Raw genomic sequence first — 21,874 nt, forward strand, 5'->3', positions numbered from 1 at the left:
ATGAAAACTAAGTGCTTGGAAGATATTATGCTGCTCTTCAAATTTTTTTTTTTTATTAGGAGAATGAAATAAATGAGTAGGTTGTAACGTCTAATTTTGAAAAAGAGAAAGATACACATTGCATCCAAGCGTTGTGACAGTCTCCTTCTCAAGCTGAAGCCCATAAATGCTGTAAACATTTGGATTAAAACATGAACTTCAGCATTTAGGAACATGCTGAGGATCAATCTGGCAAATAACAATATGCAAACTGCTCCTGTGTTCAACACTAAGCACACTGTGTTTTACTTCTGAGATTAGGTGTTATTTTTAATCTTAACTGCTGGGCCTTTATTGTTGTTTTGAAATGTGTCTAGATATCTGTAAATATTTACACGTAAATGTTTTAAAATTCATATCATTAAGGACCACTTTAAAAACTGTGCACTTGCAGAAGAATATTAATATGAAAATAGCTCTTATTACACTGGTATTCAATTATGGTGCACATTAAACACAAATTATTATATATTCTTGTTCAGAAAAGCTTCCAACCTCTGATAGCATTATTACATGGTTTACTCATGCAAAACCGGAAAGAAAACTGTTTTAGTTTCCTCCACTAGAGGGAGAAAGAACATCTTTTGTTGCTAGGCAGATTCTGAAAACAGTTTCATTCTACATCATTTAAAGCAATAATGACAAATTGGGAGTGGGGAGGGGAGAGAAAGAGAACAATTTGGCCCACTATATTACGAAATACGAATTAATTTCTAAAATGCTAAATCCCTTAAATCTAAAATTTCACTGCTGGTAGGTTACTTTTTGCCGTGATTAGGAGGGCATGATGAACAGATAATTGAATTTAATATGAACAGTGGACCACAGATCAACGAATTTATTATTCATATATTTTTACTTCTATTTACTACACCATGTTGATTTTTTTTTTAGACACAGGTGTTAACATATATATATATATAAAATCTGAAATAGCAAAAATAGCAGAAATTGCAACATTGAAAAAAATAGTTACTAATTTGATAATGAAATTATATTGTGACTGATATTGTAATTTCCATTCTGTATTGACCAGAAAACGTTCTTACAGGTACTGCATGGTTTTCACTGCTTGTTTAGAAATCAGCATGATTTCTTCCACCCAACAGTCACCCTCTATCTCACAAACTCGCTCTTACCTCCCCAAAGACAATTTGACAGTAACTGCTCAGAACTTGTGGATGCTTTCTTTTCATATAAATCTCCTCATGATCCAGACCATGATATCCACATAAATGATCTACCCCTTTTAGTACTACGGACTCTGTTGGTTTGCAGCTTGTCATATGGTAAGGAAACAAGCAATAGTGTTCTGTGTGCCCATGCAGCACATGGGAACTGCTCCAGCACACAAAAGCATGAGACGTGGTCTAGGTTTAGAGACTACTGAACAAGACCAAGTTTCTGATGCATGTAATGTCTTTTGGAAAGCGGGCACAGGATGCCCAGTACCTACAGGACTGCCATGGATGGCATATAATCAAAGGTCGAAATGTTGACTTGGAACTCTGTGGAGACCTGTACTGCAGAAAGGGTAAAGAAGTGTTGTGGGAGGGGTCCATGTGTAGCACTGAAAGTTTAATGGAGCTTGAAGAGTTGAAAATATTTTGTTACATACTGAGACACAGACAAACTAAGAAGAAGGCAACAATTGGTTAGTTTGGGCTTTCATTGATTTCAAAGGAAGCTCTCTGTTTACTGCTCAAGAATGAAAACTTACTGAGGAAACATAACCCAGGCCTTAATATAAATGTTCTAATTTATTTTTGAAGTTTACAAAATTGTCACAAATAAAAGAACCATAAAATAGATTTCTGTTCTGCACTCCTGTTTATATGTATTTAAATTTCCTGAAGAACTTAAGGCAGTTTGATAAAGATTGGAAAATTATGGTCCAAGGATTACATTCCTTTTCCCTATCTGTTTAGGGAAACTGTGGCCATTTAAAATGAGTGCTATGTAGACAGAGATTGGAAAACCCCTAACACAACAAGCAAGAGACATGGGAACAGTTACTGAGAAGGAAGGAATGACTGTATCTTGGACATGTCATGTCAGCTTTTGTACAAATAGTTCTGGCTGAACTCACACAGAGATCTCTGTTGCAGCATCTCAGGGTTTTGATGGCCTAATGCAGATCGGTCCCACTCTGACGCTTCAGAATGGCCTGTGCAGCTTTGGAGAGTGTAACAGCAGTAAAGTCCAGGAACACTGGGAGAGAACACCCCAGCAGCTTCCTGCAACAAGAAAATACCTGGTTTGAGTACTGTTCCAGACAACCTTATGAGATCTGACCCGCTAATCACACAGTGCAATTTAGCTGTGAACACAGTTATCTACAGTAACTTGGCTAAAATATTTACAGCTCTCGCTCCAGTCAGGGACAGTGTATATCTCTCCTTCTGTCTCTAATCATTGTCTACTTGCTCTATTCTCATGAATCATAATATTATTGCAGTTCTTGTGTTAAAAAAAAAACAACCTACCTTTTCTGAAAAGATACTGCTTTGGAATTGCATATATATTAAGTTGGTAAAATTTTGATGTTAGTATTTCACAAAAACTATGATATTTCAATTTTTTATTAAAAAATTGCAATACTTTGGCAGTGGTGCTACAGAGAATAAAAAGAGAAACAGAAAAGAAAATCACACATTTCAAATCTATGTCAGATGAACTGAAAGTTTACAAGCATATGTACTTTACAAGCATGTGTTTTATGTAATACTTTAATACTTTCAAAATGTTTACAGATCAGGAGGTTCTTTTGACCTAAGTGCCTGTCAAGGTAAGCATAAAGGAAATTACAGAACAAAGCTAGCAATTTATTTAAAACACTATGCTTTATCTGCAGTAGAAACAAACTTAATGGTTTAGACAAGACATATGCAATACATTTACTTTGTACCTATTGGAGTAAAATATTTTGAGAGTGAAAATTTAGAAAGCTGCTGCACACAGATTAATACTGTGATTTGAATGCCATGGACTGAAGGACTTAATGCTGGTGCCACTGAAATAAATCATTATCAATAAACTATATTAACTAGATGGGTGCTAATTTGACGTTACTGGAATTTGCAATTAATTTGGTATATTTGCTATAGGTACAACCCATGACCAAGTCATACAGCCCTCTGTACTTCTCTGGGATCTCTTACGTGCACAGGTTTGACCCAGTGGAAGCTGCAGCGCAACTGTGAGTCATATCAGAGGGCCCCTGAGTTCTTTCTCTCAGCACTGTACTTCTGATGTTTAACCAGCTGCAACCACACCCTTATGCTCACAGGTTTTAAACCAGAAAAATATCTCCATGTGCAAAACATGTTAGTGTTACAATAGCACTTCACGCCTAATAGGATTTTTTGATAAGATAGTTTACCTTCTCAATATGCAGCTTAGATTGCTAATGCACAAGGCTGAAATTACCCGTTTTGTCACATCTTCCTTTATTTTGTGAGGAAGTGCCATTTCTCCTGTGACTTTCTAAAGCAGGGAAATAACTAGAAGGAGCCATAAAACCCTTGGCCTCTTCATTTACAACCTGGAAGCCCAAGTTTGCTGCTGCCCCTAAACAGCTTTAAAGTATGTGGGTGGCAGCCATTCAGTTCAGTTCAGAAGAAGAAGCCACTATGCATACTCTTGCCTATCCAATGTACCCTACCAGCACTCTAGGCTTCTTCTCCAGCTCAGTGTCCTTTTGCTATTCACTCTTCCCCTTCATTCTTGCTGCACTTCTGGCAGGAAGAACCTGGCCCCAATCCCTTGTGTGTGGAGTAGCTATATTCAGGTTTTCTGGGGGAATCTCCAGTGTGAATTTTGACAAAGCACTGATGAAATAGCCACTCCACTCTGAGGCAAGACTATTAACCTCTTCAGCATCCCCATATGCTGAGGATCATCCTTTTGTCCTTCTAATGCACTCCAGACTTTCACGTCTCTCACAGGATACACAAAATACTATTTTGGACATGGTATTGCTGGTATTGATGTTGGATCTGGGCAAATTGGACAGGACCTCCCAATCCCTCCTGTGTCTATGGCTGCTATAATGCATCAGGTCTTGGAGAGGGAAGAAGGAGAAAAGACAAGTATTTATTGTCTGAATGGAAATCTCCATACCAGCAATGATAAAAATGTTGCTTTTTCTTCCACTTTCTAATTCCATTGCCATGGTCTATCCTCAGTCTTGGGTGAATTTGAAGATATCAAGTTAGTTGTTTCTTACTTGGGTAAGACTCTGAAGCTATCATTGAAGGAGACAAGAGAATTGCTGAAAATGTTCATACTTGCTCAGGGTATTCTTTGAGGATGTTGTTTTGTGGTAAACCCACCAAAGATACCAAGGATTCTCTTCAGAAAGGCAGTGGGAAAACCAAGAATATATGCATTATTTCTGTTTGGCAGTCTGAAGTTGCCAAAATGAAGAGGAATCACAGGCTTTTAGGGTGTCATATGAAAGCTGTACTACTGTGCAATCTCTATGCCAAATGAAAATATTGTTTGGCTTGTTTTCCTTTTCTTTTTTTTTTTTTCTTTATACCTCTTTAACCCAGGCCCAAGGTAACATTCCCTTCTAAATAGAGAGAATCCTTCAGCAAGACAAAGAGTTTACTGAAAGAAAGAGGAGATGAAATCTGTAAGTACCATAAATTATGTTTCTTTTCAACAATAACTGTGTAGCAAGAACTGACCAGATTACTTGGTGATACTTTGCACTGGTTAATAGTTCAGGGATCAAACAAAGCTGGGAGAAAGATGCTTTTTCTGTTCTGTATTTTGATGCTGCAGGAAGCAAGCTGCTATTTCAATTTTTTATTTCCATATCAATCACTGCAGTATTACCATTTAATGGGAAGTAGGGTGGATACTTAGTGAGAACTTTAGGGAGGAGAGTAATCAGCACTGCAGCCTTAGTAGAGGAGAAGGAGCTGGGAAGCTAAATCAGCACTTTATATTTTCATCAATACACATTTTCAAAGGGCTGAACAGTCTGTAAGATCTCCAGCACAGCTGTCAGTTTGAGCAATGGAGATTAAGCAAGTGACTAAATCTCAAGGTGGAGAAAAAGCTGAGAAGTATGGTCTGGATGAATGAACTGCTGGATAGGTTGAAACTGGATGGACTGCTGGGTTTAATGGTTGCAATCAATGTGTTAATGTTCATTAACTTCACTGGAACTTGGATGGTGACACAGGATGAACCTGCAGCAGATTTTCAGACAATACTGACTTAGAAGGGGTGGTTCTCAAACCAAACAGTGGACTCTTCAGTTGAGAGGACTTTGAGAAACTTAAAAATTGGTTCAACAGAAACCTGATGAAGTTTAACAAAGAGTACAAAATTGTGCACATGGGGTTGAATAGTGCCAGGCACCAGTGCAGGATGCTTGAGCAGCAGCCCAGCTGAAAAGCATGTGGCTGTCACAGTGCACACTAAGTTGAATATGAGCCAACAGGGTGTTTTCATTGTGAATCGAGTGAGCCACAGAGTGAGCTACATTAAGAAGGGAGCATGGACAGCAGATGAATAGAAATTATTATCCCTCCTTAGTCAGTGCTAGTGAGTCCACACCTGAAATAATGGTCCTGTTCAGGGTTCAGTTCAAGTACCAGTTCAAGAAGGATGTTAAGAAACAGGACAGGGGCCTGCAGAGGGCTGTTGAGATGATAAGCAGCCTAAAGCATATGACTTGTGAAGAGATATTGAAGAAGTTGGGCTTGGCAAAGCCTGGCAATGAAGAAAATAAGGGCAGATGTGATAACAATCTAAAACTACCTGAAGGCAAAAATCATTGACCTGAATTATTCTTCCTAGCAAGTAGGAAAACAAGGAGCAAAGGCCACAAACTGAGCCACTGGAGTGGTGACTGGATGCATGTGATTGTGCATGGGTGGTGCTGCACAGAAACATACTGCCCAGAAAGGCTGTCTTATAATGGGAGGCTTGTCAGACTTGGTTTATATCTTATTTTTGTGGATTAGGCACTTTATACGTCCTTGCTAAAAACTCCAGACTGTTTCTGGTATTGCAGAATTGTCCTTCCCATTCTTACAAAACAGACTTTTACACTTATTGAACATGATTTGTACCCTCGCTGCTGTATCTGCACAATTTAATGGTTAAAATTCAAGTAGATCCATACATACTCATCTTCCCAAGAGATAACATAAAGCCAAAATTTTACCCCACAGCCACAATGACATAGGAACGAGAACTGCTGATGCAGTATGACACAGCTAAGTGAATTCTCCATCAGACCAAACTGTAGAAACAGAACCTCTGTTACCTCAGGGATTTAAGCACGCAGGTGGCATCCCATGTACAAGAGGAAACTGGGGTTAAGAGCCAGTTAAACAAATAATTTTGTGACCAATCATCCCACAATCCACAACAGTAAATATGTTTCTGTGGTAGGTTTAAGAAAGTATGTTAGCATGTAAGATGATTCACAAATCAAAATGCATGTGTCTCAAACCTGGGCAATACCACTAACGAGTGAACAGCAAATTACAAGTCCCTAGCATTAAAACTTCTAAGAAACATGACTCCAGCCAAAAAGCTAATGCCAAAGTTGAAATCTGGGATAAAAATGCTCATACACTTGGGCAAAGTTTTGTAAAACACAAAGTAGCTAAGGAATATGTATACTTCAGAACACCATAGTCTTTTCAAATGGGAAATCTGGTTTTGTTTAGAGAGAAGTAAATGGACCCAATCACAAGTCTCTGACACTAGACTAGTTATTTATTCTGGAAAAGGAATATCTTTTAAGACTACAGTGCAAAGTAGTATAAGATTTAAGTAAAAACTGAAGACATAGCAATAGCCCATGGTCTTCCACACACTTGAACCAAAACCAGATAAAAGTGTTTTGATAAATGTGACGGACTAGATATATGATGGAACATTAAACATTTCTGAAAAACAGATGAGATTTGCTTGTGTAAATGGCAGACAGGCCAAAGAGTATGGTCAAGCAGAAATCTAGAAAAAAACATAAAGACCCCCAAACAAGTCCTTTTAAACCCCCCAATTCTCTTTTAACAGATTGTGAACCACCAAGTTATGCACATAGACAGCATGCATAATACCATAATAACATTCCAGTTGGTCTCTCCTCATTTTATCTTCTCTCAAACTACCTCTTACATCTCCTTCAACAGCCTTTATTTATGCTACTCAGTGTCGTGCTGTAGGACACAGATTCTCTGGTGATGAAAGTTTTGTACAGTGGCATCCAATCACTTTAGCTTGGTAAATTATCTGCAAATAGTCAAAAGAATGTATTGCAAAATGTGTACCTCATTAATGTCAGATTGTTCAGAAATATACAACTGGGGTCTGGATGCTGCTTTGGAAAAAGTAGGAGCATATTTCTGCTACTCTGCTCCTAAGGGGGGAATATTTTTGAAGCTTATTTCTTGCACAAATAAGGTACTATACCATAAAGCTTTCAAGCTTCATTCTTAGGGTGGTTTGACTACATAAACTCAACCAGCCTCTCTGAAGTAAATACAATCCAAAGGGCATTAAAATCTTGATACTGGCTGATTGTATTGGACTATATCCTCTCTCTCAGATGTAGATTTCCAGCGATAACCTGTGCAGCAATAAACTTCATTCAGCCACAAGAGTGTGCCTGTGAGAGGATTGCCAATCTCCTCTGCCAAACCAGAATTAGCCGGTATCGCAGGAATGAAAGAGCGTGGAGATTTGAAATTGCAGGGAATGGAGACAAGGCGGTGCAGCAGACGAGCTGCCCGGGGGACAAGAGGCCCGCGGCCGGTGCCACACTTCTGCAGAGAATAAGCCCCGGGCCGGCGGGCAGGGGCGAGGCTGAGTTGGTGGGGCACCCTGCGCGGAGCCGGGAGCAGGTGGATATCGGAGCCTGCAGCAGCTCTCGGGGCGCGGAGCAGCGCCGCGGGTTTGCCTGACGGCGGGGGCTCAGCGCCGTGGGGGGCCGGGGCTGCGGCGCCCGGAGCGGTGAGTACCTGGGGAGGAGCCGGGACCCGCCGCACGGCACCGGCACGGGTGCGGGCGGGAGAAGCCGCAGCAGCCGCGCCGCCTGCGGCAGAGGCGGGCTGGGCTGAGCTGGGCTGGCCTGGCGCGGTGCGGTGCAGTGCGGTGCGGTGCGGTGCAGTGCGGTGCGACCGCGGGTCTGGCCGAGGCAGCGGAAAGCAGCGGCGGCGGCGGCCCCTCCGCGCTGCGCTGGGAGCGCCGCCGCCGCGGGGTAACTACCGGTCATCCTTTGTGCTGCGGCGGGCGGTGCCTGCAGCCGCGCCGGCCTCCCAACACCGCCCCGCCGCCCGGCCCCGCCGCAGCACCCGTGGGCCGGGGAGGCCGCTGCGGCCCAGCCCGGGCCCCCGCCACAGCCTCTGGGCGACAGGAGCTGCTCCCACAGCCCCTTTCTGAGCAGCGTTCTGCGTACATGAGCTTGAGTGGTGGGGAGCGCGTAACGTGTACAGCTCCCGCATTTATTATCTTGTGGGGTGGGGGGAAGAACGTCCTCTGCCTTGGGGCTGCTTCTGTAGCATCCTGTCACGGTTTACGGAGTAGAGGTAGAGCGCCTGGATGCAAGCTGCCTATTCCATTGGCACCACCGGGAGAAAAAATTACTCTGTGAGCCTACTGGAGCTATCCCTGGGGACGCGGCACCGCTCCGCTGGTGGGTTTCACCGGGGCACGGCAGTACCGAAGGGTCTCCCAGAGAGGTCTGAACGGGGCCTGAGACACGGCCTCCGGGAGAGCCGAGTCTGAGAAAGGAGCAGGCGATGACTTCATGTGAACTTGTGACCCTGGCAATTAGATTAGCGTTTTAAACATTTAATTTCTCTGTTTTTCTCTTCCTTTCCTGAGCATGCACAGTTACGTGCTGGGATCTGCAGAAGTTGCTTGTGTCCACATCTCCAGTGAAGCCACTGACAACTGAAGTGCTAGGTGTATTAGGAAGCTGAAGTTAGACTGCCAACACTTCCAACACCCCAAATAAACTACCTTTTTAACAATTTGGTTTTTTTTTATGTCTTCAAAAGACAAATAGTTACATGTGGCATGTCTACTGGGAACACTGTGAAGCAAAACCCATTACTATTTATAATGCATTTAGGAGTTATCCATTGTAAGTGCCTTTAAACTATGATTTTATGTTATAGTTGAGCCAGTCAGGTACTGGAAGCAGTCAGCCAAGTATATGTATATTATTGTTCATCATGTGGACTTTTTACATCAAGATCGGATGTTTTTCATTGATCCATTTCAACTACAAGTCAGGGAGCCATAGTTTCACTACAGCGATGCTACAGCAAACTTGGGTGTTTTGCTGCTAACTTTGGTTTTATTACAGCACCTGCATTTGGCCCTAAAATAGCTCATGAGTCAGGGTTTCAAGAAAGCTCAGCATCTTCGTGGCCACTAGTGTTTGGTCCAGTTTTCAAAGAGCTCTGCATATTGTGTGTGCATACAATATAATAGGACCTTCTGAAAAGAAAATCCCCACCCAACCCCTAGTCCTTCTCCAGATGACCAAACAAGAATTTGGGTTCCCCTGCCTTTAAACACAGTCCCTTGAGAGGGGCTGTATTCAGCCACTGTTGCTGCAAGCGGGTCTTCACCACCTTGCTCACTAGGGAAATGTGGCTGGCTTCACAAACCAGCTGCTGTGGTTTTCATTGCAGTTTCTGAAGGATTTCACAGTTGCAAAGAGCCCCTTAGGCTTCTTTGCTTGCTTTGTTCTTGGCGCTGTAATGCCAGTGTGGTGTGGGAAGAAGGCTGAGGGCAGATAAAGTGCATTTCTCCTAGGTGTGATGGGCCACAGAGTGGTGAGTCAACACCGGAGAGAGGATCCAGATATACAGTCCTTGCTTCTTCCAGAGCCTGAGAGCTTGACCAATTGTTGGGGATGACGTCCCCTGCTTTTGAGTGTAGTGCTCTGAACTTGTGATGTTAGTGGAAAGTTAGTAGTATAAAAGTAGTAATAAGTAGGAATTCAGTTCAAAAGGAAAATACATACATTTTCTGAAGATTTGTGGGGGTTGATACAAGCTTGACATTAACTTGCATCTCTACTCAATCTAAGCCTGTTCTGTCAGTAATATTGCAAAGATGAGTGTCACGTTTGCATCTCAATTGTTTTTGCTTTAAATAATTTAAAATATATTAAAGGTATATATATTTCCTGTTCAAAAAAGAAACTTTTGTATCCAGTATTAGTATTCAAGTGCACACAAAACCAGTCAAAAGCATGAAAGAGAAAGGTGAAGCTCCACATTTAATCCTGACACTGAATCTTCAGTTACATAATTTTGTTTTCCATTATCTAAGATGTACTGTAATATCCATCATACATTTTCATTAATCTTGCACAGAGCATGTTTAACAGCTTGCAGTTTGTCTTCATTCTGCTGCTTCTCATTCCTTCCCATTAGCATGGTTATTCACTATCTTTATTACCTTTATGCAGTTAGTATTTCTCTCTCTTGTGAGTTGGCTGAATCCTCCATAAGTAGCCATTTGAACATCAATGGGCAATCTAGCTGCAAGTACATTAACAGAAAAGAGTTGAGATGTCGCCTTTAAGACCTACATATGAGGAAGGATGAAGTATGATTTTAACTAAGGTTGTCCCAGGCCAGCCTCTTATGTTCAAAAAAACCCTGTACCCACTGCATGGCTCTGGCTTGCTGCCCTCCTACCTCTCCTGCCTCAAACACCCTGTGGGAGCTCCATAAAGTCCTTTAAATATAAGCCCCCTTCTCTCTGCCTCTTGATTTGGAAAGATAAAGCCAGTAAGTCATTTCAGTGTGTATTTCTGCTGTCACTGAGGTGTGGACACAACAGTTGCTCCCAGTTTATCTGCTCATGCAGCAAATGTTAAATGTGCGCAGTTCTTGTTCTTCCTCAGTGTCACCGATACCTTCCATGGCTGAGTTAGTACTGACACCTTAGTTTGAAAGCAGTATCCATCTGTGAAAATGTCATACCAGGAGTACAACATATTTTAACTCCAATCCACAGTATGAGGCAAACCAGTTTGCTCTTGGAGGAACCTACATCTTCAAGCTGCCCTTAGTTACACGTAATTACCTGTACTGTAAGATATATGTGTCACTTAACTACGAAGTTAACTTACGCAGCAGCCAGCCTGGAAAGGTTACATATATTGGCAGGTTTTCACCATTTTCTGTGGTAGCTTTGACCAATCAGCTCTGACTCCATTGATGTATTAGTATGAAATACTTCAAGGCATTCTCTGTGTGTTTATCTAGCAGTAAGAAAAAAGTAGAATGGTTTGGAAAGGTAGTAACTTGAGAAGCAAAATATGTTCATGTATTTAAAGAGAACAGCCCAGATTTTCAGTTAGTACAAAATCTGAGTTGTTCCATTCACTACCAGTTTTCAATAGTGAGGAACTAGCCATACCTTCTGAGGGCTCACAAAAGACATAAAGAGCTTTTTTAGTCAATTTTGGACAACTTTCTTCTCTCTTTTGAGAGTTGTGAAGCTGATGGCTCTTTTTATTTCTCTGGAGAAAAAAAAGAAGACAAAAAATTACCATCTCTGGTAATTTGTATTGTTACATTTCTAGTATCCATGGAAACCTATTTGGTGTTCCACAGTTGGGTAAAATTTCAATGTGTTGCAGCAGGAATAGCATGGAGGGAAGACTGGGTTCTGCACCTTGCCTGTTAATCAAATAAAATGGTTTTGAAATTATTTTCACATTGTGTTGCAGTCTTCACTTACAGTAACAATGGAAGAAATCAAAGTAATCAAATTAAGTTGTTACAGCCTGATCCTACACCCACCTATGCACATAACTGCCGCTCAGTTTGATTCTGATAGGCATTGACATTGATTTGGAAGAATTCTTTGGTTTTAGTAGGATTATATGGATTAAAACTATGGAACTGAAAGCATAGTAGCAAACTGTCAGGCTGACTGTAATGAAAAGCTTGCCAGAGAGGTGGTAACAATCCCCGTGTTACAACTTATGTAAGCAAAGCATTTTGAAAATCAAGAACCTTAAATCTTTATCTTTCTCTGTCTTCACTGTTGCTCTTCCATTACTAAGAAAGAAATACATCTCAAAACTGGTTTCCTCTGAAAAGAGGTGATAACTTCACCTATCTGCCTCTTCAGGATTTCTTTTTTTTTTTTCCCAAGCTTTACAAAGTTGAATACAAATCTTACTGAGACAACAGAAAGTAATACAGAAGAGGAATATACAGACAGAGACCAGCCTTTTTTGTGACCTGTCAATCCATGAAGAGTGAGTGCTCTCAGACCCCTAAAAGTAAGTTAAGTATATAGAATGGAAATAATGCAGCCTGTTGTCATGCTGTTAATAATCCTGCATAGGCAGCCATGGTACTAAGTACACAAAAAAAAACCATTAGTTGCAGAGTTTTCTAAGCATTTTACGTTTAATCAATGAAAACACAGTATTCGCTTTACAACTGCACTAAACCACAACGGTGAAATATGTTAGTGATTTATGCTATTCAAGATAACCGAACAACAAAATCTGAGCATTTTGTATGTATTTTGAAGGTATTTACTGCATTTGTTTCAGAATACCTTGGAAAAAATGTATGCTAGTCGAGAGGATATTGGATATGATTTTGGAGATGACTCAAAAGTTGGAAGTAAGCCAATTAAGCCTAATCCAAACATCGATGGAGGATGGGCTTGGATGATTGTGCTTTCTTCTTTCCTTGTGCACATACTTATCATGGGGTCCCAAATGGCCCTTGGAATACTCAACATGGAGTGGCTTGAAGAGTTTAATCAAAGTCGTGGCTTAACAGCATGGGTTAGTTCTCTCAGCATGGGCATTACACTTATTGTAGGTATGTTCCAGCCTAATTTATTTCAAAACTACGTAAGATTTATAGAATATGTTTGCCATTCATCCCTCAAGTGTTTTCTTATAGTTTTCCATGTTATTTGCAGAGCTGCCCAAGTTGCCTTTTTAATGTCAACAGGACAAATTTTACAAGTTAGGGAGAGTAAGGGAACAAGAGGGAAGATGATAGAGAAGGCAATTATACCAGGAGACATCATGAGCAGGAAAGGACGGCTATGACTTCAAGGTCTCACTAGAATTAAGAAAACAGATGATCAGTGAAGGCTGTGGTCCTCCCTGCGCTATTATCTGGGAGGATATTGAGATTGGTCAGTTTATATTTCAGTTTGGCAGCGGAACTAAAATTTATGTTTTAAGTTATAGTTGTATCAACCCAAAATAATACCTGGAGGGGTATGTTTGTGCATACATGCATATACACATCTCTGTCTTCCCTTCTTTGTAGGGCAACTGTGATTTTAGGTCTTGTGGGTATTTTCTAAGTATTTGGTTGGCTGGTTGGTCGAATTTTTCTTCCCACAATTTTAAATAATAATGGGGACAAAAATGAATTGCATGGGCAGCATGATGTTTAACATTTTGTTTAAAACATCGAGTCTTTCTGTGAAAAAATTATTAAACATTATAGAGAATTAAATAATTATAATATTTTCTCATGTCTTTTAACAGGTCCTTTCATTGGTTTATTCATCAGCATGTGTGGGTGCCGCAAGACAGCTATAATTGGAGGGATACTGAATGCCCTAGGTTGGATACTGAGCGCCTGTGCCTCAGATGTGCACTACCTCTTCCTTACATTTGGAGTGACAGCCGGTAAGAGCTGAACTAGTGTTTGAAAGTTCTTTCATTTTTTCGTCCCTTTGAAGGTTATCTGGGTGCATAAAGAGGGAAGTTACACTACAAAGTTAGTCCAACTTTTCTTTCACACTCTTTACAGCCTCAAAAAACTTATTATTTACTCACTGGTTTGGAGCCAGTGACTTCTGCTGTCATTTAAATCTGCAATGTAAAGATGGTATTATCAGTTTCTTCCAAGCGATTATATTTGAGGACATTTTTAATTAGAAGTTTTAATGTAACCCAAACTCTAAGAAGTGGAATTTAAAGATGTTGAAGCAGTGTTGAATCTAGCCAACTCCCCTCTTCTTCACAGGAAGAAACTGCAAATGTTTTCTACGGAAGTTGCTCCACATTAATAAAATACCAGATTATGCTAACTATGCACTGCTTCAAACCCCATTTTAAAGGGAGTTGTGGGTTACTGCTCGTGGGCAGCTAAGCCTCAAAGAGCTGCTCACTCACTCTCCTGCAGTGGGATGGAGCAGAGATTCAGAGGGGTAAAAGTGAGATAAAAACAATTTAATCATAGAATGATAGCATCATAGAATGGTAGAATCATAGAATACTTAGGGTTGGAAAGACCTTAAGATTATCTAGTTCCAACCCCCATAATAATAAATAAATAATAATCGGTAAAGCAAAAGCAGCATGCACAAGCAAAGCAAAACAAGGAATTAATTCACTACTTCTCATCAGCAGGCAGATGTTTAGCCATTTCCAGTAAAAAAGAGCTTCAACATGTGTAACTGTTACTTGAGAAGAGAAACAGCACAATGCGGAATGTCCTCCTTTTCTCCTCCTTTCCCCCAGTTTTATTGCTGATCATGACACCATCTGGTAGGGGATATACCTGCAGTCCCTTCAGTTGGGGTCAGCTGTCCCAGCTGTGTCCCTTCCCAGCTTCTTGTGCACCCCCAGCCCAGTCACTGGCAGGGCATGTAGAAGAACCCAGTAGGATCTACTTAAAACACAATGCTATTCACTGTTCATTACTGGAAAGTTATACTGTTAATAGAAAAGGAAACTGTTAAAGTGATCCAAGTAAGAAATACAAAATTTGGCCTTTGATTATAATCTGAGCAACACAGAGCCATTTAAGGTGCTTTGAGGTACTCTTTACTCCACGTATAACATGGCCAGTTATGTTTGCAAATGAAGCATTGTATCTATGTTGTGTGCGACGCACAGATGCATGGTGAAAAAGACAAATTGTTTGCAATACTAATAATAGCTTCAGTACCCTCCACTGCCTCAGACTATCCTTTCACAGAATTTCATAGGTATCTGCAGAATTTCTTTACATAATTTTTTATCTAGCTCTCTGGATGGAAAAAAATAAAATAATGAAACTAGCAAGGATTGTTGTGGTGACTTTTCATACCACCATACCAGAGATTTCAGTAATGTAAATTCCTGAGCAAAGAACAATAATTACAGGCAGGGTTCTGCTCTCTCTGCAATTTCTGCTTCCATATATATAGGATATAATCAAGCAGACAGGAATCTACACTCTTTCTCTCAGGCCTTGCTGCTTTTCAGAAGGATCATACACAAAATACCAGACAAAAAGGCAGAGATTGTACAGTGGACTTAAAGAGGGGTGAAAACCTGATTTTCAGAAAAAAGCGGATGCAAATTTTTTGATGAGGTGTAGATTTGAGATGCTGCTGCAGGAATAAAACCAGTGTAGAGATGCCTGAGATGTTTCTTCCAGCTCCAGGAGACCTTCATTCACCACATCCTCACTTTCCATCCCCTCACTCATCATCCCTGCACTTATGATCTCCTCACTCACTCACTGTCTTAGTCCCTGCCCACTCACTCCCATCCCCTTGCTCACGGTCACCTCACTCACCACCACCTCAGGGAAGCGTCTTGCGTGTTCTCCTGGTTGCTAGATGTAAGGCTGCTCTTCACTTATGGTGGCCACCTTCTGCTTCCATGACTTCTGGGTCTCCATGCAGGTGCTCGTGGGCTTACTCATGGCTCCTGTTCTCTTTGGTGGTGACACACTGTGCCAGATGCCCTCACACAGTATGTCCCTATGACCCCAGCTTTGTCTCCCAACAGCAGCCATCCTGCTGCCTCAGCTCCCATTCCCAATGTGCCTCTCACCTCAGCGTGGCTCTCACCCCCATCTCCTCACAGCCTTGTCTCCTTACCTGCTGGTCAGCTGCTTCATCCACCTCCATTGGCTTACTTCCTTGCAGCAGCAGTAGGGCAGAGAGGCCTTCTTCCCCATCACCCTTCCAGGGGAGCCCCCGGGTGGGTGCTGGAGCCCCTGGCAGCAGGGAATCCCTGTGGAGTGGGGGGCAAAATGTCCAGAGGCCCTGTGTGGGGCAAGGCAGGGAGAGCAGAGCCAGCCATGAGGCTGCCATGATGATGAAGGGTCACGAATCTGTGAGGAAAAGGAGTGGGGAGGCCTGTGGCCCTGTGTCTACCTGTGGAGAGGGCATGTCTTTGCATGGAGTAGGAGTATGTTTTGCTTTGTAGTCCACAGAATTTAAAAAATGGCTTATTTCAACCTGATCATATCTATACATAGCAAAGAAGTATATACTTCTAACAGGCAAAACAGGTCAGCTCTGACCATTGTACATTGCTGTGATGTTGAGGTGGGTTTTTTTCAGGCTTTGCTGGAATAAACTGCTCTTTCTCCAATGTAGATGCACACAGCTACGTTACCAGCTATTTTAGGGAAACTTTTAAACCCAAAACACTTCTAAATTATGATCACAGTGATTTTGGAAGCATCTTCTGCATAAGCCCCTTCCAGTTCAAATCCTTCTGCCTACCACCTCTTCATGTCCAAATCCTCTCTGTCAGGAATTTGCTGTGAAAAAAACTGGGCAACTCTTACCTTTAATGATGTATTTGCACAACTGTCAACACTTTCTGCTTGAAATGGGTACTATCAATATCCTGTTTTTAAACTACAAGTGAGGGATTTTCTGCAGAATTAGAGATCTGCCTTTTAAGAATGTGTAGCTACTGCGTCGCTCTGCCTGGACTTCCCTGGAGTGCCCAGAGAGAAACCCTGAAGGCACCCAAGGTCCCAGCACTGGGCTAACCCGCCTGTGCCTACTGAAACACCTCATGGTCACTGTGGCTCCACAGTTACAAAGCAAGAACAAAAACTCAGTTTGGGTCTTCATTGCTGGTGAACCTGGGCAAAAGCACAGGATGTGCCCACTAAGCGATTTCTGGTTGCTGATACAGCCAGATGCAGGTATTACAAGTACAGATACTTCAAAATAGGGTTTTATAATTGTCCCCTACATTAACTGTCACTGACTTATTGTGGGATGTTTGGGACTTTCCAGCAGTGTAATGCTGACCTGATGTAAAGGTTTTATTTTCCATCTGTTTCAGTTTTTCCAGCAGTTAAATAGCAGTATTGTGTTCTCACTGGCATGAGTATTGCAGACTTCGGAAAATATTGTAAGAGGGAAATGAAAGCTAACATGAGAATTGAATATTTATTCTCACTTTCACCACTGTGCTTGTGCACAAGTTGGGAATAAAACAGATGTGTTTTTCACTGCTTTTTATCCTGTTAGCAAAAAATTCAGATTGATTTGGGTTTTGTTTCCATAGGCGTTGGAAGTGGCATGGTTTATCTGCCTGCAGTGGTCATGGTAGGGCAGTATTTTCAGAAGAGAAGAGCGCTTGCACAAGGACTCAGTACCACAGGAACGGGGTTTGGAGCTTTCCTAATGACTGCGTTACTGAAGTACCTCTGCATCGAGTTTGGGTGGAGGAGCGCCATGTTCATCCAGGGTGCCATCTCCCTGAACCTTTGTGTCTGCGGGGCGCTTATGAGACCACTCTTTCCCAAAGACATAGTTAGTGAAAAGTATGTTGTGAGAAGTAACAGTGAAGATAACCAAGCAAAAGCTCTGTCCCATTCTGCAGAGACTATAAAATCTAACGGAGTCCTCGGTGAAGAACCAGAAAAAAAAGAAGAGGCAACAAATGAAGAAGTGCTTGACAGTGGTCAGCACATAGAATCTGGAGGTAAATCCAGAGATGGAAGGAGCATGTATGGACTGCGCATTCTTAAGACAGTGAGCCAGCTGACAGTTACAATCAGGAAGGGCTTTGCAATATGGTACTCCAGCTACTTTGGAGCTGCATCGCTGTTTACGAATAGAGTATTTGTGGCCTTTATAATTTGGGCTTTGTTTGCCTATAGCAGCTTTGTCATTCCCTTTATTCATCTTCCAGAAATAGTCAAGCAGTACAACTTGTCTAGTCAGAACAATATATTTCCTTTGACATCCATTATAGCCATTGTTCATATTTTTGGTAAAGTGATCCTTGGAATTATCTCTGATCTCCCATGCGTCAGCACATGGAATGTCTTCCTCATGGCTAACTCTACTCTGGTCACTTGCATTCTTACTTTGCCACTAATGCAAACGTATGTTAGCCTAGCTGTGGTTTGTGCTCTAATAGGATTCTCTAGCGGCTATTTTTCTCTAATGCCTGTTGTGACTGAAGATTTAGTTGGAACTAAACACCTTGCAAATGCTTACGGCATCATCATTTGTGCCAATGGAATATCTGCATTGTTTGGACCACCCTTTGCAGGTAAAAAGTTCAAATTGCTGACCAACAGATGTTTGTATAATCACCATGTGACTCATTATATTATTAAGCTTTCATATGTTATGAGCATGTGTAGTTAACAGAATTACAGCTGCTCCAGAATGGGTGGTAGCATCCAGCTTTACATTGCGCAGATGTACAGGTCACATCTGCTGGGTATCATCTCACTATTCACATAGTACAAATGACAATCCTTGCAAATAGCCTCAAATCTATTACAATCTATGTTTTCAATGGTATGTTTCCTTAAAATATTATCATACACCTTCTTTACAATGAGAAACGTTCAACCTATTTAAATGCGTTTTGTGCTGTGCAGGCACTGTACATACTCATGCCTCTAGATGAAAACATGACGAATGGTTTTGAAGGTAGGCAGGTGTCTGTACCATAGTATTACCCCTAAGAACTATAAAGTGTGTTTGGGTGTCACCACTCTAAGCTGCCAATGGATGTGTTGATTTAACTAACTTTTAGTTTTGCCTTCTTTCATCCAGAAATATCTCCTTTGGGGACGGTGTTGCTCATAATTTCTTTACTGCCATGCACAGCAGAGGGTAGAAGTGTATATATGTTGTCCGTTAAGTTTCTTAGGCTTAAACAAACATTCTTAAATTTTCTCATAGAAAGAGGCGGAGAAGTACAGAAGAGATGCAGGTACTGATTGTCAATACTATAGCCAGACTTCAGCTATCTTTCACAGAGATGCAAATCAGAAGAAAGCAGTAAGAGACCTTGTGAGTAATGGCCATGGTCAACCAGGGATGCCAGGAGGCTGAACTGAAGCTATTAGAAACACAAGCAACCAAGAAAAGCGAGAATGCTCTCACCTTCTCTCTTCACCTTTGAGTGAACTGACATGATTTATAAGAAAGCTCACTCACTCCCATTAAAAAGCAGCACTTTTTCTACCATATATTCTTTCAGCACCTCTCAGTCTGTGCTGAACATGTCTTTGTATTTGGCATTAGTAACAAAGCAAATTAGTTGATGTAAAAAAAGCTTCTAAACTTGAGGTTACATTGCAATGCAGCCAGCATGACATGAGGGAATTTTGCTAGTTGGGCCCTCAAACCTTTTTGAAGTAACTTTAATGTATTTTTTGCAGATGAATTAAGGTTGGCATGAGAGTACGGAGACTGTATCTTTTGAAAAGTCTTTTATTGGTATACAAGTCTTTGAGAAAGCTATTGGGAATGCGTTTGCTTGCACAAAGCACAGCATTTGAACCGCAGTACTGGGCATTTTACAGAAACAGTAGCATGGTGGAAGAACTAATTGGTTTGGGATTCCAAAATGTCTATTTTAAAGTCAGGCTTGTGACAACTTGTTTGAAAAATGTACAGTTTTAGAGAGAAGGCTGCTTGTCTTCTTAGGGTGGCACATAGCTAGGGTCCCGTTTTAAGTCTTCCATGATACTTAAATGAAGGGAATAGGATTTGCACTAGTTTGGGGTTCTGGTGAATGAACAAGGGATTTTGTAAATACATTTCCATTTGTAGCATCTAGAGGAGGGGACAGTTGCCACCTCTTTTTTTTTTTTTTTTTCCGCAAAACCCCTCTATAGGTTTGACAGAAATGTCATGAAAGAAATGTGCGGTATTTTTCATGTTTTCCCATGCAACGTACGTTGTTGTCAAGCTTTGTAACAAACATGCTTTGTCCTTATTTTGCAGGTTGGATCTATGACATCACACAGAAATATGACTACTCTTTTTACATATCTGGCTTGCTATACATGGTGGGAATAGTATTTTTACTTATACAACCTTGTATTCAAAAGAAACAACCAAAAGAAAAATCTACGGAAGAAGCACAAGTATAGAACAAATTCCATAAGGTTTTTTACAGAATTTTCTTTGTTTTCACATTTCTATTGTATGACATTATGAAGCTGTTTTTCTTATGGAACCAACCACATTGAAGTATACTTCAGTGAAAAGCAAATGTGCACCAAAATGCTAGTAAATTATTAGAAACATGTTTTTTAAGTGAGTTATTTTACTTTAGAACTAACAAATAAGTGATTAAAAGCACCCTGCTAGTCTTTTAAACTTGAAACAATTCTAGAAGCCTTTTACCCTTGCTTCTCTTTTTACTGCTCACCACTACACACCGGTGAAACTCCATTGACTGCAGTGCAGTTACTTCTGTTTTACACTGGTCTTATAAGAGAATTTGATCATGATATGAATGATTTCTAAAAGCCCTTCTTGCTATGTATTCTGTCTGATAAAAGATTAGTTACTGAGTATGAGAAAATGACTATATTTCTTACCTGGCTAGTCAAGTACTGTTGAAATGCTAGTACAATAATTCAGTTAATTCAGTGCACTGAAGTTACTATTTCTGTGATGCAAAACTGAAGGAAAGTACTTATATTTTTTCTGAAATTACTCTCTTCTTCAAGGATTTTTTAATTATCAGCTGCATAATAAAGTAGCCATCCTCAATACATAGGCTGCATTATAAATGCTGTAACACTTAATGCTGCTGAAGTAAAACATAAAAGCAGAAACAGGCAACATATGAAAAATACTACTGTTATTCACAGAGGGGAAAATGTTTCCAGAAACAGTTGGAAGTTTCTGGTTGCTTTACCGAATTAGAGGTATTGTAGAACTTCCCAACATTGCAATTGACTCCTCCCATGGAACTTGTCAAGTAAGCTACTAAAGAAAGAGAGCTAGGCAAAATTGGCCAAACATACTTTTAAGAAAGAACAGGACTACAGCACGCTAAATCTTGTTGCAATAAGATTAATAACAAAATCTGTTACGTTATGAACGGTTGTATTGCTGCTTATAACGCACACCATGAGCTAAGACTGATCACCTTTGAGATGTTTGTTCACTAGAAAAGTAGATAATGCAGAGCATGGCAGAGCTAAAGACCATTTAAAATATTCAAATTAATATTTTTAACATGAAATATCTGGTAATCAATGCGGAATGTTTTTTATGGTGGTGCAGGACACACTTTTTTCAGCTTTGAGAGCTGAGTCTGGTGTTAACTTTCCTATCAAATAAAGGTCACTGTGGTTTTTTTTTCCTGCTAGCTTTTTGAAAGCTTATTGTAACAAATCAAGTACATAGTTTAACACTGATACATGCTGCTGGAAATCTTTAGGGGCAATTGATACTATTTAATTATATTGAACAAATATTGGGAAACAGTTCAGTATGTAACAATATCATTATACGAATCTTTTTCATAGCTGCAAGGTTGGTTAACAAAAAGTTCTGAAACATATTTTATATTGTTCTGTACTGCAATTCACCTGCTTCGTAGTTTCACACTTGTAAAACTGTTGGCAGGGTCATACTTTAAAATGTGTCACTGAAATGAGCCAAATTAAAAAAGAAAACCTTAGGAAACCCCCAAACTACTTGAAGACTTAGATCCGTTCAATCATACAGGATAGTTATGTATGGCCTTTAAAACTGATGTTAAAACAACTGAGGTGACAGCAAACTGCAACACATGGTGTGAACATGCAGTCGGCCATGTCTTAAA

At 40.7% G+C, this 21,874-nt stretch overlaps 1 protein-coding gene across 1 annotated transcript; it reads left to right on the forward strand.

Annotated features, from left to right (window-relative positions):
- The first annotated feature begins 12,204 nt into the window (after positions 1–12,204).
- SLC16A14 (solute carrier family 16 member 14) lies at positions 12,205–21,131 on the forward strand. The gene is made up of 5 exons (XM_061452937.1): positions 12,205–12,334; positions 12,614–12,890; positions 13,577–13,720; positions 17,345–18,340; positions 20,035–21,131. The coding sequence occupies exons 2-5, from the start codon at positions 12,629–12,631 to the stop codon at positions 20,181–20,183; spliced, it is 1,551 nt and encodes a 516-aa protein (XP_061308921.1). The 5' UTR covers positions 12,205–12,334; positions 12,614–12,628; the 3' UTR covers positions 20,184–21,131.
- Positions 21,132–21,874: the final 743 nt, after the last annotated feature.

The sequence above is a fragment of the Pezoporus flaviventris genome, unplaced genomic scaffold (assembly GCF_033815535.1).
Source record: "Pezoporus flaviventris isolate CSIRO_AGI_PZ_B2104156 unplaced genomic scaffold, CSIRO_AGI_Pfla_v1 ptg000013l, whole genome shotgun sequence".
NCBI lineage: Eukaryota > Metazoa > Chordata > Aves > Psittaciformes > Psittacidae > Pezoporus > Pezoporus flaviventris.

Excerpts from the sequence above, each read along its gene's own strand:
- SLC16A14 (XM_061452937.1), top strand. The coding sequence starts at position 12,629 with ATGTATGCTAGTCGAGAGGATATTGGATATGATTTTGGAGATGACTCA. Across the intron at positions 13,721-17,344 it reads TACATTTGGAGTGACAGCCG|GCGTTGGAAGTGGCATGGTT; the intron begins GTAAGAGCTGAA and ends TTGTTTCCATAG. Across the intron at positions 18,341-20,034 it reads GTTTGGACCACCCTTTGCAG|GTTGGATCTATGACATCACA; the intron begins GTAAAAAGTTCA and ends CTTATTTTGCAG.